General features: G+C 42.7%; 1 protein-coding gene across 7 annotated transcripts in view; it reads left to right on the top strand.

Annotated features, from left to right (window-relative positions):
* Positions 1 to 14,106, top strand: part of ZFAT (zinc finger and AT-hook domain containing) — a 271,981-nt gene that overhangs the window by 223,149 nt on the left and 34,726 nt on the right. For all 7 annotated transcript variants that reach the window (XM_077167748.1, XM_077167742.1, XM_077167743.1 and 4 more), the window contains one exon: positions 6,814 to 6,932. In XM_077167748.1, coding sequence (XP_077023863.1) covers positions 6,814 to 6,932 — 119 coding nt within the window. The remainder of the gene's footprint in view (positions 1 to 6,813; positions 6,933 to 14,106) is intronic.

The following is a 14,106-nucleotide window of genomic DNA, read 5'->3' as shown; positions in this document are numbered from 1 at the left end:
CTTCAGGACACTCCCTCCAGCCACTGCTGGTTGGGGACAAGCATGGGTGGGGAGTCATGTGGCCATGGACCCAGGTCTCACTGAGAGTTTTTGCCATTGGACCACTTACCTAATCATCGTATCTGCATCTCCGTTTGCATTTCTGCAAGGAAGAGGGACTAATAACTATGTCAGTGGTAATTGCAGAGGTTAGTTACTATTTTCTAAGAGTCCCAGACAGTGCCTGGCACATAGTAGGTGTTGATAAATAGTTCAAATCTACAATTATGTTTATTCACGTGTTCCTTCTTTCAGCACATGTTTCTTGAGCTCCTAGAGTGCTGGGCACAGGGATATGGTGTCAAACAAGGTGACTGCGTGGTAGCATTTGTTGCTGTTACTGCCTAATCTGGAGACAAAGGCTGGGCAGCCCTTTCCAGACCTCTGTGTTCTGACCCAGTGGAAGAAACTGCTCCTTTCATTTACACCCAAGCTGCTCACAGGTGGAGAATAGCTGCTGCTCCCCGGTGCTGCCTCTCCTCCAAGGCCTCCAGTTTTTTTTGTTTGCTTGTTTGTTTTTAATTTATTTTATTGTTATTATTTTTTTAAACATAACAACATACAAACATGAACATTCTTAACATATGAGCATTCCATTCTTAGTATGTAATCAATAACTCACAATATCATCACATAGTTGTATATTCATCACCATGATCATTTCTTAGAACATTTGCATCGATTCAGAAAAAGGAATAAAAAGAAAACTCACACATACCATACCCCTTACCCCTCTCTCTCATTGACTGCTAGTATTTCCATCTATCCAATATATTTTAGCCTTTCTTTCCCCTATTTTTTTCCTTTACTCCTTACCACTCCCTTTCATTGATCACTAGCATTTCAGTCTACTAAATTTATTTTAACATTTGTTCCCCCTATTATTTATTTTTATCCCATATGTCTACTCGTCTGTTGACAAGGTAGATAAAAGGAGTATCAGATACAAGATTTTCATAATTACACAGTCACGTTGCGAAAGCTGTAACATTATGCAATCATCTTCAAGAAACATGGCTACTGAAACATAGCTCTACATTTTCAGGCATATCTCTCTAGCCTCTCCAATATACCTTAACTAAAAAGGTGGTATCTATATAAGAATAACCTCCAGGATAACCTCTCGACTCTGTTTGAAATCTCTTAGCCATTGACACTTTATTTTGTCTCATTTCTCTCTTCCCCCTTTCAGTTGAGAAGGTTTTCTCAACCCCTTGATGCTGAGTCCCAACTCATTCTAGGATTTCTGACCTATGTTGCCAGGAAGGTCCACACCCCTGGGACTCATGTCCCACATAGAGAGAGGGAGGGCGGTGAGTTTGCTTCTTGTATTGGCTGAGAGAGAGAGGGGCCACATCTGAGCAACAAAAGAGGTTCTCTTGGGGGTGACTCTTAGCCTCATTTTAAGTAGGCTTAGCCTATATTTTGCAAAGATAAGTTTCATATGAACAAACCCCAAGATTGAGGGCTTGGCCTATTGCTTTGGTTGTCCCCACTACTTGTATGAATTCTCCACATGGGGAAGTTGAATTTTCCCTCTTTCTAACCATTCCCCCAAAAGGACTTTGCAAATACTTTTTTATTCACTGTTCAGATCACTCTGGAATTTATCAGGGCATCACTCTGGACAAACCTACACAATCTCATGCCCTACTCAAGGTTTCATGTACTTATGGTGTCAATTAAACTGTCCATATAAGTTATATTAGGAAATGCACTCATCAAAATATAAATTTTGTACCAAATAAACATTTTTTGCTTTAGTTTCACCCATAAGTTAAAGTTTTAAAATATGAATTATTATTTTCAATACTTTGCAATAGTGACATTCCTTTGTTCTTCTTCATGCAAAAACATTTTTTAATTTGTACATTTAGTCACTATCATTGTATATTCTAGACATTCCTAGATTATACCCATCTCAGTCTTTATCGTCTGTATTTCCTTCTGATTTCATTTAATCCCCCAGCCCTCCTTCCTCTATCATTCTCACATTCAGCTTCATTCAGTGTACTAACATCATTGTATTACGGTTAGGTAGTATTGAGCTATCCATTTCTGAATTTTTACTATCTGTTCTGGTGTACAATCTGTATCCCTTCAGCTCCAATTACCCAATTATCTACCCAATTCTGTCTCCTGATGGTCCCTGTTCTTAACTGAAATTCTCCAAGTTCATTCACTAATGTTAGTCAAGGCCTCCACTTTTAAGGGGTAATTGAGATGAGAGAGGTTGTGAGAGGGTGAGGACCAAGGAGGAGTCATTGATGGTGTGCACTAAAATTTTTGATACATCATTTTGAACTGCTGTATTAGAATAATGTAAACATGTGTGCCTAAATGCCTTGAATGTGTATTTGTATTAGTTTTTTACGCCAGTCAGAGAAGATATTTGCATCACAGAAATGTTCAGGTAACCCAAAAATCATTTACTTGATTTGGGGACATTTTTATTTTAAAATTGTTTTTATTAGGGCCCAGATTCAATGAATTATTGGTAGATGCTTCCACTGATGAGATGTTACGTTGTCAACTCGCTGATGGTTATTGTGCGTGTTAATTTATCTTTACAGTGGCCCGTGAGGACGGCGTCTTCAGTCCTGTTTAAGATGAGCAATGAAGGGAGGGCTGAGGATTGTCCCAGGGTCACGATGAACTGAGCCACACCTGGGCTCCGTGCTCAGGGGCGTTGCTTTGCCCTCCCACAGTGCATGCCCACCTTTGTCCTTTGTTCTCTGTTGTGCTTGTTGGGGAGGAGGAGGAGGAGGAGGAGGCAGAGGAGGCTGAGGAGGAGAAGCCGTGGTCCAGCTCTGGGACTCTGATTAGGCCTCCTTGGCCACCCGAATGGGTCACTGTTTACTTCCTCTTGTTTCTTTGGCTGGGGTTGGAATGCCAGCACAGACCCTGGGGCCTCTGCCTCTTCCTGCCTCTCGCTGTGGTTGTCCCAGGAGCACCCAGAGCCCTGCTCTGGGGGAGGTCGGTGGAGGCCTCACTTGCACTCACTTCACTCTGTGTTCCTCACTGGGTCTGGGCACCAGCAGGGCCAAAACAAGATGCACTTTGTTTTTCTCTGCTGTATTTTCTCTTATTCTGCATTTTTACAGGACCTTGTGGGGAGGGGAACTGGGGTTTGAGACAGAAGTCAGAGATCTGGGTCCCATGGCCAGATAGGACCTAAGAGCTCTCCATTACCCCAAGAGCTCCCTCCTTGGGGGCGTGCACGTGACCCCATTGCTTACTGCCCCTTCACACGTTTCCTGGTCACAGCTCTAGGCCAGGCACTGAGATAAGATTCATCAGAGGAGGAGGAGGTAAGAACGTCAACCAAGTTCAGTCCCTGTTTCACCTGTTCACATTATAAAATAAAATGACTCTGCATCCCCGCCCTGATCATGAAGCTGCTATTGCTCCAGTTCCCTTCAGGGTCTAGTTTAGTTTCCTGTGGCTGCTGTGACAAATCACTACAAACAGTTTGGCTTAAAACTACCTTTATCTTACAGTTTTGAAGGTCAGATCTAAACGACTGTCACCAGATGAAAGTCATGCCACAAGAGTGTCTTCCTCCCTGGAGGTCCTTGGGGAGAAGCTGTTTTCTTGCCTTTCCAGCCTCTCGTAGCTGCCCACGTTCTGTGGCTCGTGGCCCCGTTCACACTCAGCTCCAGCCACGGCCGGTCCAGCCTTCCTCTCGTGGCATCCTCGCAACTCCAGGCCTGCTTCCTCTGGTGCCATGCGGGGCCACTGCCTGCCCCCCGGATTATCAGGGCCAGCTCCCCGGCTCGGGGGCCTCAGCTTACTCCTACCTGCAGAGGCCCCTTTGCCGTGTGAGGTCACCTGTTCCCACATTGCAGGGATTAGGACCTGGACGTCTTTGTGGGGCCTGGTTTTCCTGAATGGGTGGGCTTTAATGCTGTTGCCTGAATGGGAAGCCGGGACCCAGGAGTTTAAGGAAGTGGCTTTGGGCCACATGAGCAAGTGCCAGATTCAGGTCCTCTGACCGCCCAGTCTTGTGTTCAGTCCCATCCCAGGACTTAAATATCATTGAAAATGAAATTGATTTTTCAATAACATCCACTACCCCCCAGAGCAGTACAAATATTTTAATGCCTGAAATTCCTCCAGAATATATTGCAGTCGAAAAAGAGCAAGAGAAGCCATGATTGATTTTTAAAATTGTCCCTAAAATTCTGTGCTTTGCCTAGTTAATCAGTCCATGTGGGGAAATCATGATTTGGGGATATAGTGGTTTTTATGGTGTGCACTTATTATCAGTGCTGGAAGTAAATTCACTAAGTCATCCAGTGACCTTTACTGTGCATTGCCTAAGAATGTAATAAATTGAAATAGAAATGAATTTCCCTCAGCTTTGATGTCAATTAACTGGCACAGTCACACATTCAGTTGAGATTACATATTTCCATTTGTTGTTCTTTAATTAAAGTCGCCATGGCAAAGGTTGAAGTTTTAATTAGGGTGGGGGCATTACCATATTAATTTTAATTTAAGCATAATACGAGGAAGTCTTCCTCCCTAAATTAGTTTCCATTTAAAGAAGACCCTGGAAAGAATCTTTCATTTCATTGTTTAAAACCTAAGCTTAACCCTAGGTAGTCTGCTTTGGCTCACCGCACCATAGTAAGTCTTTATGGAAGAAGCAGCATCAGTTTACCCAAAGGAAAAGGCAAAAATGTTCTGCCACATGATGGGGGTTTATTAAAGATGATTGTAGGAAAATATATCATTTTTAGATGATAAGTGATGTGATAACAAAGAAGGCTAAAATCGGTTTAATTATTCTTAGGCAAGAAAAAGCATTTGATTTTGCCTAAAACAGTGCAGTGTGTTTGACTTTCAGAAAATAAGCACCCATTTGAGCTGCTTTACTATAGAATATTCTGGAATTTGAGCATTTGGAGGCTGTTGCCTGCCTGCCTGTGTCCTCTTGTCCCTGCTGGACTTGTCAGGCTGTCCTGTGCACTTCCCAGGTGGGCAGGCTGTGTGGTGAGCCCAGGGTCCTGGGGGTGGGGGGGAGGCGCTGCGGCCACCTGGGTCCATTTCCATTTCTGCCAGTGATTATCTGGAGATTTACCCACCCCTCAGCTGGTGGGCATGGCTCTGTGCAGAGTCCACTGGGGACGACTTGCTGTGGGAGATCGAGCACATTGTAACTGCATCTGGGAGAGATTTAAACGGGGTGATACATCTCCATGAGATTTGTCTGGTTCTTATATAGCTTGTCAAGGTTACCTCAGTGTCAGGACAGAATTCCTGTACTGGCTCTTTAGTGCCCAATAAGCAATACATAAATGCGGCAGGCTGGGGGGCGTTCAGTGTTTAGCTCGGCCCTTTGGCTGTCTACATCTGAGCCCTGCTAGTAATTATTTCAGGTCATGTATATGTTGGAGGAAAGGGATGCTTCTGGGTATCACTGGGTGTGCACATGAGAGCCATAGAAGGGAGGGGGATTTGTGACGCTTCGAGACTAAGACAACGGACTCTGTAGACTTTGAGGGACTCGGGTGCAGAGGGCTCAGGCACCCACATTCGTGGCACTGGGAGTGGGAGGAACCAGAACGGGAAAATGCTCCTACACTGCCATAGCAGTTTTTCCTACTCCTGCCCCCTTCCTTCCCTGCGGCTCATGAATGTAACTGGCCTCCACTTGAGAGCACTTTGCAGAGGGCCAGGCTTAGTTAGGATGGAGGGAGAGGAGCGAGTTCTCCATGGGGAGGTGAGGTCAGGGCATTTTATTGCCTGTGGGTTCTGGGCCTGTAGTGTGTGGGGAGAGGAAGAGGAGAAGCACCTGGGTCATAGTAGAGAAACCTGGAGCAGAATTGGGCGTGGGAGACTGGATGAGTGGTGTGCAGAGCTGCGGTGTGGGCTGAACTCCCGGGATCAGGCACCCCAATTCCAGACAGTTGAGGCATCGGTGGAGACCCCCAGCACTGCCCCAGTTAGAGGGGCAGCCTGGCCTGGGCAAGGTCCCGGCAAATCTGGGGACCCGATGACAGGTCGGGAGCTAGTGTCCTGAGGTTGGGGTTTGCCCGTGAGGGCACAACCAGGTATAAGTCACTTTTGCCCAGACCCCAGTTCGGTTGCTGCTTCTGACATAATTTTAGAAAGATAGTCTTTTGTGTGACTCCCCAGTAGTTTTACTCAGAGCTTTGCAGTCTCATTGCTAAAGAATCCAGACACTTCCCAGAACACTTGCAAAATTTAATTGGTTCAGTGAGTTGTGACATTTCAGGATGTGACCAGCCTTTTACTTTGTTCTTTACAGGGAAGTTCAACTGGGAATTTGCACCAATGACTTAGCTAACAATGTGAAGGAGACTGAGAATCTGGCTCTTGTTCTCAAATGTTTTGGGGCAAAAGAGATTAAGAAAAGCAGCCATTGTCCTTCAGTTATTTTTCCCTAAATTATTTGTTACTTACAAAGGAAAAAATGGAAGAGAATTATTTAAAAACCTCTTATCTACTTGGCCAATGAAATAACCTTACTTATCTTATTTCTCTCTGGCACTCAAAAAATCAAGCACATAATCGGTTCTTTGCAAATGCTTATTCAATAAATGAAAAAAATATTGTTTTAAGCTTTCTTTCCTGGAAGGTATGTATACCATTGCTATTTTTCTTGAAAACTAAGGTAAGCTTTAATTGAATGTAAGTGCTAGAAACAAAATAATGCTTTTCTCCAATTTGAGGCATTTGGGTGGAAGGAGAAACTGTTCCGTTTTCATGTGCTGTAAATGCTTCTTTTTGCCTCTGCACTTTCAGGTGGTTTGAAATGTCCTGTTTGCAGCTTTGTATATGGCACCAAATGGGAGTTCAACAGGCACTTGAAGAACAAACATGGCTTGAAGTTGGTGGAAAATGAAGGAGACTCCAAGTGGGAGGTAACTTTGTAGCATACCATGTCAATTGTGTTGTTTATAGACATGAATGACAAATTATGCCAGCCCCAGTACTGGACACAAACAGCTATTCCCCAGAGAACTGGAATTTCTTATCAGGGAACACGTGAAACCGTTTCAGTCATGTCTTGTGCTGGGTGATAGCTCGGTCATGCATGTGAATTCTCACTCTGGGTTGAATTAAGACTCTTTTGTGAATGTCTGTATTGACCTCATTACCATTTTTACCTCTGTTATTCACAAATCCAGGGCTTCAGATGTTACATCTGAAAGAAGAAAGCAGAACAAGGAGTTTTTACCAGTCTTCACTGGGAGAGTCAGGCAGGGTTCTATTTCCTGATTCTAGGCCCCACTCTCCCTCTTTTGAAGACGTGCTCCTACCTGTTAGCACTGTTTTCCTTCTCAGGTGGAAAACACCTGAATTATAAGAGCTAGTTGCCAGCTCTCTTCTCAGATGTCAGGGCTGTGGCCTAATTGCAGCTTGCCTAAGGCAGCGCTTCTCAGACTCAGCACTGTTGACATTGGGTCTGAAGGATTCTTTGACATGGGGTGTCCAGCGCATTGTAGAAGATTTGGCAACATCAGGGACCTCTGCCCACTAGCTGCCAGTAGAATCCCTCTTCTAAGTTGTGACAACCAAAAATGTCTCCAGCGATTGTCAAATGTCCTCTGAGGGGCGAAATCCCCTCAGCTGAGAACTTTGCACAGCATCAGAGCATGTGGTTAAGAGTAAGAACTTTAAAAGAAAATCCAGCAACACATGGAAAATATCATGGCAGCATGGGAATTAGTCCAGAATGCAAAGGAATGGTCATTTATTAGGAGGAAATATGTTAATATGACCCATCATAATAATAAAACTAGAGAGAAAAATGAAATAATCATTTCTATAGAGGCAGAGAAAGTATTTGACTACTGATTAAAAATATTCGATAAGGTGGAGCTTGATAGCTATATCCTTGTAATGAAATATACATATATATATATATATATATATATATATGTATATTTCATCCCAAAAGCCAGCATCTTCCTTAGTGGGGGAACACTAGAGACTTTCTCACCAAAGTCAGGAACAAGACAGGATACCAGTAGCTCTTTAACCTCAAGTTGGAGACATCAGCTGGTGAAGTTAGACAAGGCAAATCAAATAGAGACATAAGAATTGAAAGTGAAGAAATAAAAGTATCTCTATTTACAGATAACAGGATTACATTTTTGAAAAATCCAAAAGAATAAGAGAAAAATTAGTACAAACAATAAGCATCAGATTAAAAGATCAGCATTCAACAATCGATAGCATACACATAAATATCTTAATATATATACATATATGTATACTAATATATATAGTATATTATATGTATACGTATATGTATATAAACAGAAGATAGAATGGAAGCAAAGACTCCGTTTTTATAGCAAACAGATAAACAAATCCAAGCATAAACCTAACAAGAAATGGCCAAACTGTAAGTAAGGAAAACTATGAAACTATGTCCTGAAAAAGACATAAACTTAGACTGAAACAAAAGGAAGGGACGCCTCAGTATCATACAGTTGTTAATAGCCCTGAAACTAATTTATAAGATCATTTATTAGCATAATATAATAAAAAATAACAATACCTCTAGATTATCTTCTGGAGCTAAAGAAGTTGATTTCTGAAGTTCATTTGGAAGAAGGAGTACGAATACCTAGGAAAGCCTGTTTTGTAAGAGCATAGTCCTACCAAATGTTAAGCATAGTATGGAACCTCTTTGGCTGAAACAGTAAGCCATTGGTGCATGTGCACACAGAATGTTTAGTGGGAGAGAATAGGAGATTCAGGACAGACCCAGTGATACATGGATATGGTAGTTATAGAGACAGTTGTAGCAGATTGTTGGAGGAAAAGATGGGTCTTTCAGTAAATGATTAAGATAACTTAATAGCCATGTGGAAAAAGATAAAGTTGAAGCTCTTTTTCATAATTTATATGGTGGCAAATTTTTAAAAGGATCAGAAATTTAACTTTACAAACAGTGAAATTATACAAATACTATAAGAAAACATGAGTGGATTCATCTGTAAGCAACAATCTCAACGACTTTCCTAACTCATAAATCCAGATTCAATAAAGGAAAAGATTGAAAACAAAATTGAGTACATGAAAAATTTTAGAGTTTTATGAAAAAATCTTAAAGTAAAAAGACAGCCAAAAATTTTTCAGCCATGTCCTAAAAAAAGATTTACTGTCTTTATAAGAGGCTTCTAAAAATAGTGATTAAAATGATCAACAACCCAGTATAAAAATGGGAAAGAGATAAGAAAGGGTGATAGAAAAGGAAATGCAAATGACCTTGGATATATGAAAACTGTGTAAACCTCACACATAATAGAAGAATTGTTAATTAAAACTAGACTGAGAATTTCTCACCTATTAGACTGGCAGGAACCCAAAAGTTTGATATCATCTCTGTTGGCAAGGCTGTAATTTAATACATTGCTGGTGGGAATGCAAAACAGTATGATCTCTATAGAGGGGAATTTAACAATATATAGCAAAATTACATTTTCATTACCTATTCACTAAACAATCCCACGTTTGGGAAACTGTTCCAAAGTTACACCGGCAGAACTTAGTAAAGGCTATTTATTGCAGCACTATTGATAATAACACTTGGCTGGAAACCACGCAGTGTGCATCCACAAAAGCGTGGAAGAACACATCATGGCACATTTACACAGTGAAAAACCACACAGCTGCACAGAGCAAGGAAGGCTGTCCCTGCACAGTTCTATGAAGTAGTCTGTGCGCATATGGTTGAGTTAAAAAGTGAGGTGAAGAAAAGTGTATGTGTGCATGTGTGCACATGTGTGGTTTCTATTTTTAAAAAGGATAAATCTTTAAAAGGATGATGTATGGCAGATATGTGTTACAGATGTATGACTTAACCTCTCTGAAGGAAGTGGAGAAGAAAGAAGCTGACTTAGATAACTAGAAAACAGTGCTTTGACTGTGTTCTATAAGGTGAGGGACAAAATGAACTGTGCGTTAATACTCTGAGCTAGTTAGTGAATGTAGTTGTATGGGCTCACAATTCTGAGGCTATTTCATGTGTATATTAGGACTGAACAAATAAATAAATATATTGGTAGATCATGGGAGCCAGATTCCTACCTTTTGGAGAAAGGAGTTACAAATAAGGAAAGGGCAATAGCTGGGTTGAACTCTGTAGTGATAAATTGGAATCATTTTAAAAAATATAGAGAGAGATGAACAGATACAGAAATAATTTCAGATGCATGTATATCTGTAGTTTAGTACACACACATATTTCCTGGTTCTTTGTGTTGAGGGCCTAGAAGCAGAGATCCCTACTGGGAATAATCACACCTAGTGCCCAGCTCTTGACTTCCTTTCAAATACTGTTCTCCATTGAAAAGAACCAAGGTCCACTTGAATGAGTGGTTGACTCAGGGCTGAATCAGAGAACATACAAGAGGAGTCTGGAGCATCTTGTGGTACTAATAAATATGGAAATGTGCACACACATAAAAAGCAAACAAACAAAAAGACGGGGGCATGCCAATCTGAAGGAGCACCCAGTGGCCAAAGTTGGAACAATTTGAGCAGGAAAATAACTAATGATAGTGTGGAGTATAACCCAAAGAATAAAATATCTACGAATCTGTACTGACATAAATAAATTATTGAATAAGTAAATAAATGGGGGAGAAGGGAAACCGTTCCCCATGGAAGAATTCCAGTCAACTACAGAAAGAGTAAGAGAAACAGCAGATCCCCATCAGAACCCCATGGTAACAGTTGCAGCAGGTGTGATCCATCAGCAAGGACAAACATTAGTAGGCAAAAGAGTAAGCAGAAACAGCATATTTGTATAGCCTTGAAATCTCTCTCCTAGATATTTATGAATTAATTACAAAGGGAAAAACCATGACTTCTCAGAGAAAGAGCCTTGCAGGCCCCACCTTAACCAAGAGGTCAAGGACATCAACAGCATACACCCCTGATAGGCTGCGATGAGGCCACCTTACCTCCAGGGTACTCCTGACAAAAGTCAACCTTAATTGAATCTTGAGAAAACATCAGGCACACCCCAATGAAGTCATTCTCAAAATACCTAACTAATAACTCTCAAAAGTGTCAAGGCCATGCAAGCATGCAAGGCAAGGAAAGAGAGAGGAACCATGGAATTGGAGGAAACTGGAATTGTGACACCTGAACACAGCGTGGGATCCTGAGTTGGCCTGTGGCACTAGTGACACCACAGGTGGTCTGAATAAAGGCTGTGGTTTAGTGGCTAGTGCTGGGCCAGCTGATTTCCCAGTTCTGACCACTGTGCCTTGGTTGAGGATGGGTATGGGGGAACCCTACATACTGTCCACGTAACTCTTCTCTAAATCTGAAGTTATTTCATAATAAAGTAGATATAAAAGGGGGCATTACCTGTGAGGAGGGGAGGAAGAGAACAAGATAGAGGGGACAAGGAGTGATGCTAAACTTCTCTTAGCATACCTGGTGTAGATTTGAGTCTGGAAATATTTTACAAAAAAAATATTTTCAATTATTCTGTTGTCAGTGGCAGAGATGATGTTGGTATTCTGAGGGTGCTGTCGTTGTTTAGTCACTGCAGTGAAATACCTGTTACAGGTTTAAATCCATGAGTTTATAACAATACAAGAAAAAAAAATTGCTCAGCCATCTCCTTTGTAAGAAGATGTAGAGAATCAACTCAAATCAAGCAAGTCTTCTAACTTTTCTTAAAAAAAAAAAATGCTTCAAGGTTACCAATAGTTGATGAGGGATTCTCTCTCCTTATGGAAGTATTCTAGCTAAGAAGTAAAGATTTAGAATGTTTCCGCTTTGCAGCTATCCAGTGGCGAATGGTGTCTCGCAGCTCTCAGCCTGCACCTCCTGACACGTCACACGCACATGCACAGTGGGGAGAGAGAAGCAGATATCACCTGTCTGCTGGTGGGGGTACACAGTGTAACCCACGAAGTGGTCTTGCCAAAAAGGGAACCAAGATCTGCACCTGACTCCCAATTTACTCCCAAATACAGTAGATGGAGGGACATGCTAAATGATTCCTTGTTAAGGCAACATACCAGATTCTGACTATTGGAAATTATAAGCCAGACAACCCACTTTCTTCAATAAATAAAGTATAAGAAGGAAAAAGTCAGAGATGGTGGGAGAACCTATAGATTAAAAAAGTTTTATGAGCTATATTAATCGATCCTAATGAATGGCCCTTATTTAAATTAGATTTGAACAAATAAGCTTAAAAATTAAGCTAGCTAGGGCCATGTGAACACTGCTTAGACATTTGACATTATTAGGGAATTATGATTAAGTTTTTGAGTGTGACATTGGGGTTGTAATTAAGTTTTGAAAGAGGTTTTGTCTTCTAGAGATGCATTCAGGCACATTTGCAGGGGAAGTGGCAGGACCTCCAGCGTCAGTCATCCAAGGGCGGCTGGTGGCAGGTGAGGGAAGACTGGCCTGGAACTGATCGGTGTCGGGGTTGGGTGATAGGTATCGGGAGTGGCATTACACGCCCTTCTCCACTTCTGGGTGCTTGTGAAATTTCCATTTTAAAATTAATAAATAGGAGAGTACCTTGCTTGGGAGCCTGGCAGGCGTCATTTTGAACTCCGACGCTGTCACCCATAACTGCTTTCCCTTGAGCCCTTACGTCTATGGCCTTGTCCATCTGCGGCCTCATTGGTACCTGGGAGGCCAGTGGCCCCGAAGGAGGACTAATGTGTGATGGGGCAGGGCACTACCTGGCCTCCTGCCTGTCCTCAGTGAGAGGCAGCTGCTAGGATTGCTGCTGCTGCTGTCCTCAGCACCACGTCCCCATTGTGGGGAAGCTGTTACCCCCTGGGATTTCCTGTCGCACTGCAAGAATTTCCTCTGTGTGCAAAAGGGACACCGGAGGACCCATTCCTGGTGTGACAGCTCCATAAGGGACACCGGAGGACCCATTCCTGGTGTGACAACTCCATAAGGGACACTGGAGGACCCGTTCCTGCTGTGACAGCTCCATAAGGGACACCGAAGGACCCGTTCCTGGTGTGACAGCTCCATAAGGGACACCGGAGGACCCGTTCCTGGTGTGACCGCTCCATAAGGGACACCGGAGGACCCGTTCCTGGTGTGACAGCTCCATAAGGGACAGTGGAGGGCCCGTTCCTGGTGTGACAACTCCATAGGGACACCGGAGGACCCGTTCCTGGTGTGACAGCTCCATAAGGGACACCGGAGGACCCGTTCCTGGTGTGACAGCTCCATAAGGGACACCAGAGGACCCGTTCCTGGTGTGACAGCTCCATAAGGGACACCGGAGGACCCGTTCCTGGTGTGACAGCTCCATAAGGGACACCGGAGGACCCGTTCCTGGTGTGACAACTCCATCTGTCTTAGTCAGTCAGTGCTTTTATAAGTGTATGCAACGAAGTCCTGTGCTCTGAAGGCCTCATATCTGCTAGGTTCCCAAACTGTAGAGCTGTGAACCCAGCAAAATTAGTTAACACAAAGTCCATGTACTCTGTTTTGCACGTGAGAGGGAGCTTTAAGATGATGCCTAGTCCTGCAGTGTGAGCTGTTACTGTCACTTGGATCTCAGGAAAGCTTTATGGACAGCACCACCCCTCCCTTGAGTGAGTTTTGCACAGCTTCCCCTTATGAGAAGGAGAACCCTTTCTTTATGCCCACGTGAAGGCCTTCCTTGGAGCCCATCAGTCTTGGCTAACAAGTTGCCCAGTGGTACTTGAAAGGAATCATGCTTCTCTTTGTTCATGTATGCATTCATCAAATAGTCACTGGATGTCTAGTATATGTCAGGTTGGAAATCCCCAAGTGAACTTGGCCAGTTGGTTGTAAAAGAATAATTACACGCTATTCTGAACCTCTGTGTCAATTACTGATAAGGGCTTAAGGAAGGTAACTTTGGTTTCTATAAATTTTGTCCCAAATCCCCCTTTTTAGTTCTAATTACTAGTGACATTCATGCTTCCTGCCTTATAGTTTTGCTTTTGTCTCCCATCCCATCCAGAAACCATCATTATTAATATCTAACTCTTCTGTGAATAGTTCCACCTCTTCTCTCCTTGAGATACCAGCTACATGAGGATGCCTATTTAT

This window comes from Tamandua tetradactyla, chromosome 6, assembly GCF_023851605.1.
Source record: "Tamandua tetradactyla isolate mTamTet1 chromosome 6, mTamTet1.pri, whole genome shotgun sequence".
In the NCBI taxonomy this organism is placed as follows: domain Eukaryota; kingdom Metazoa; phylum Chordata; class Mammalia; order Pilosa; family Myrmecophagidae; genus Tamandua; species Tamandua tetradactyla.
This window is presented reverse-complemented; position numbering and strand designations above follow the sequence as displayed.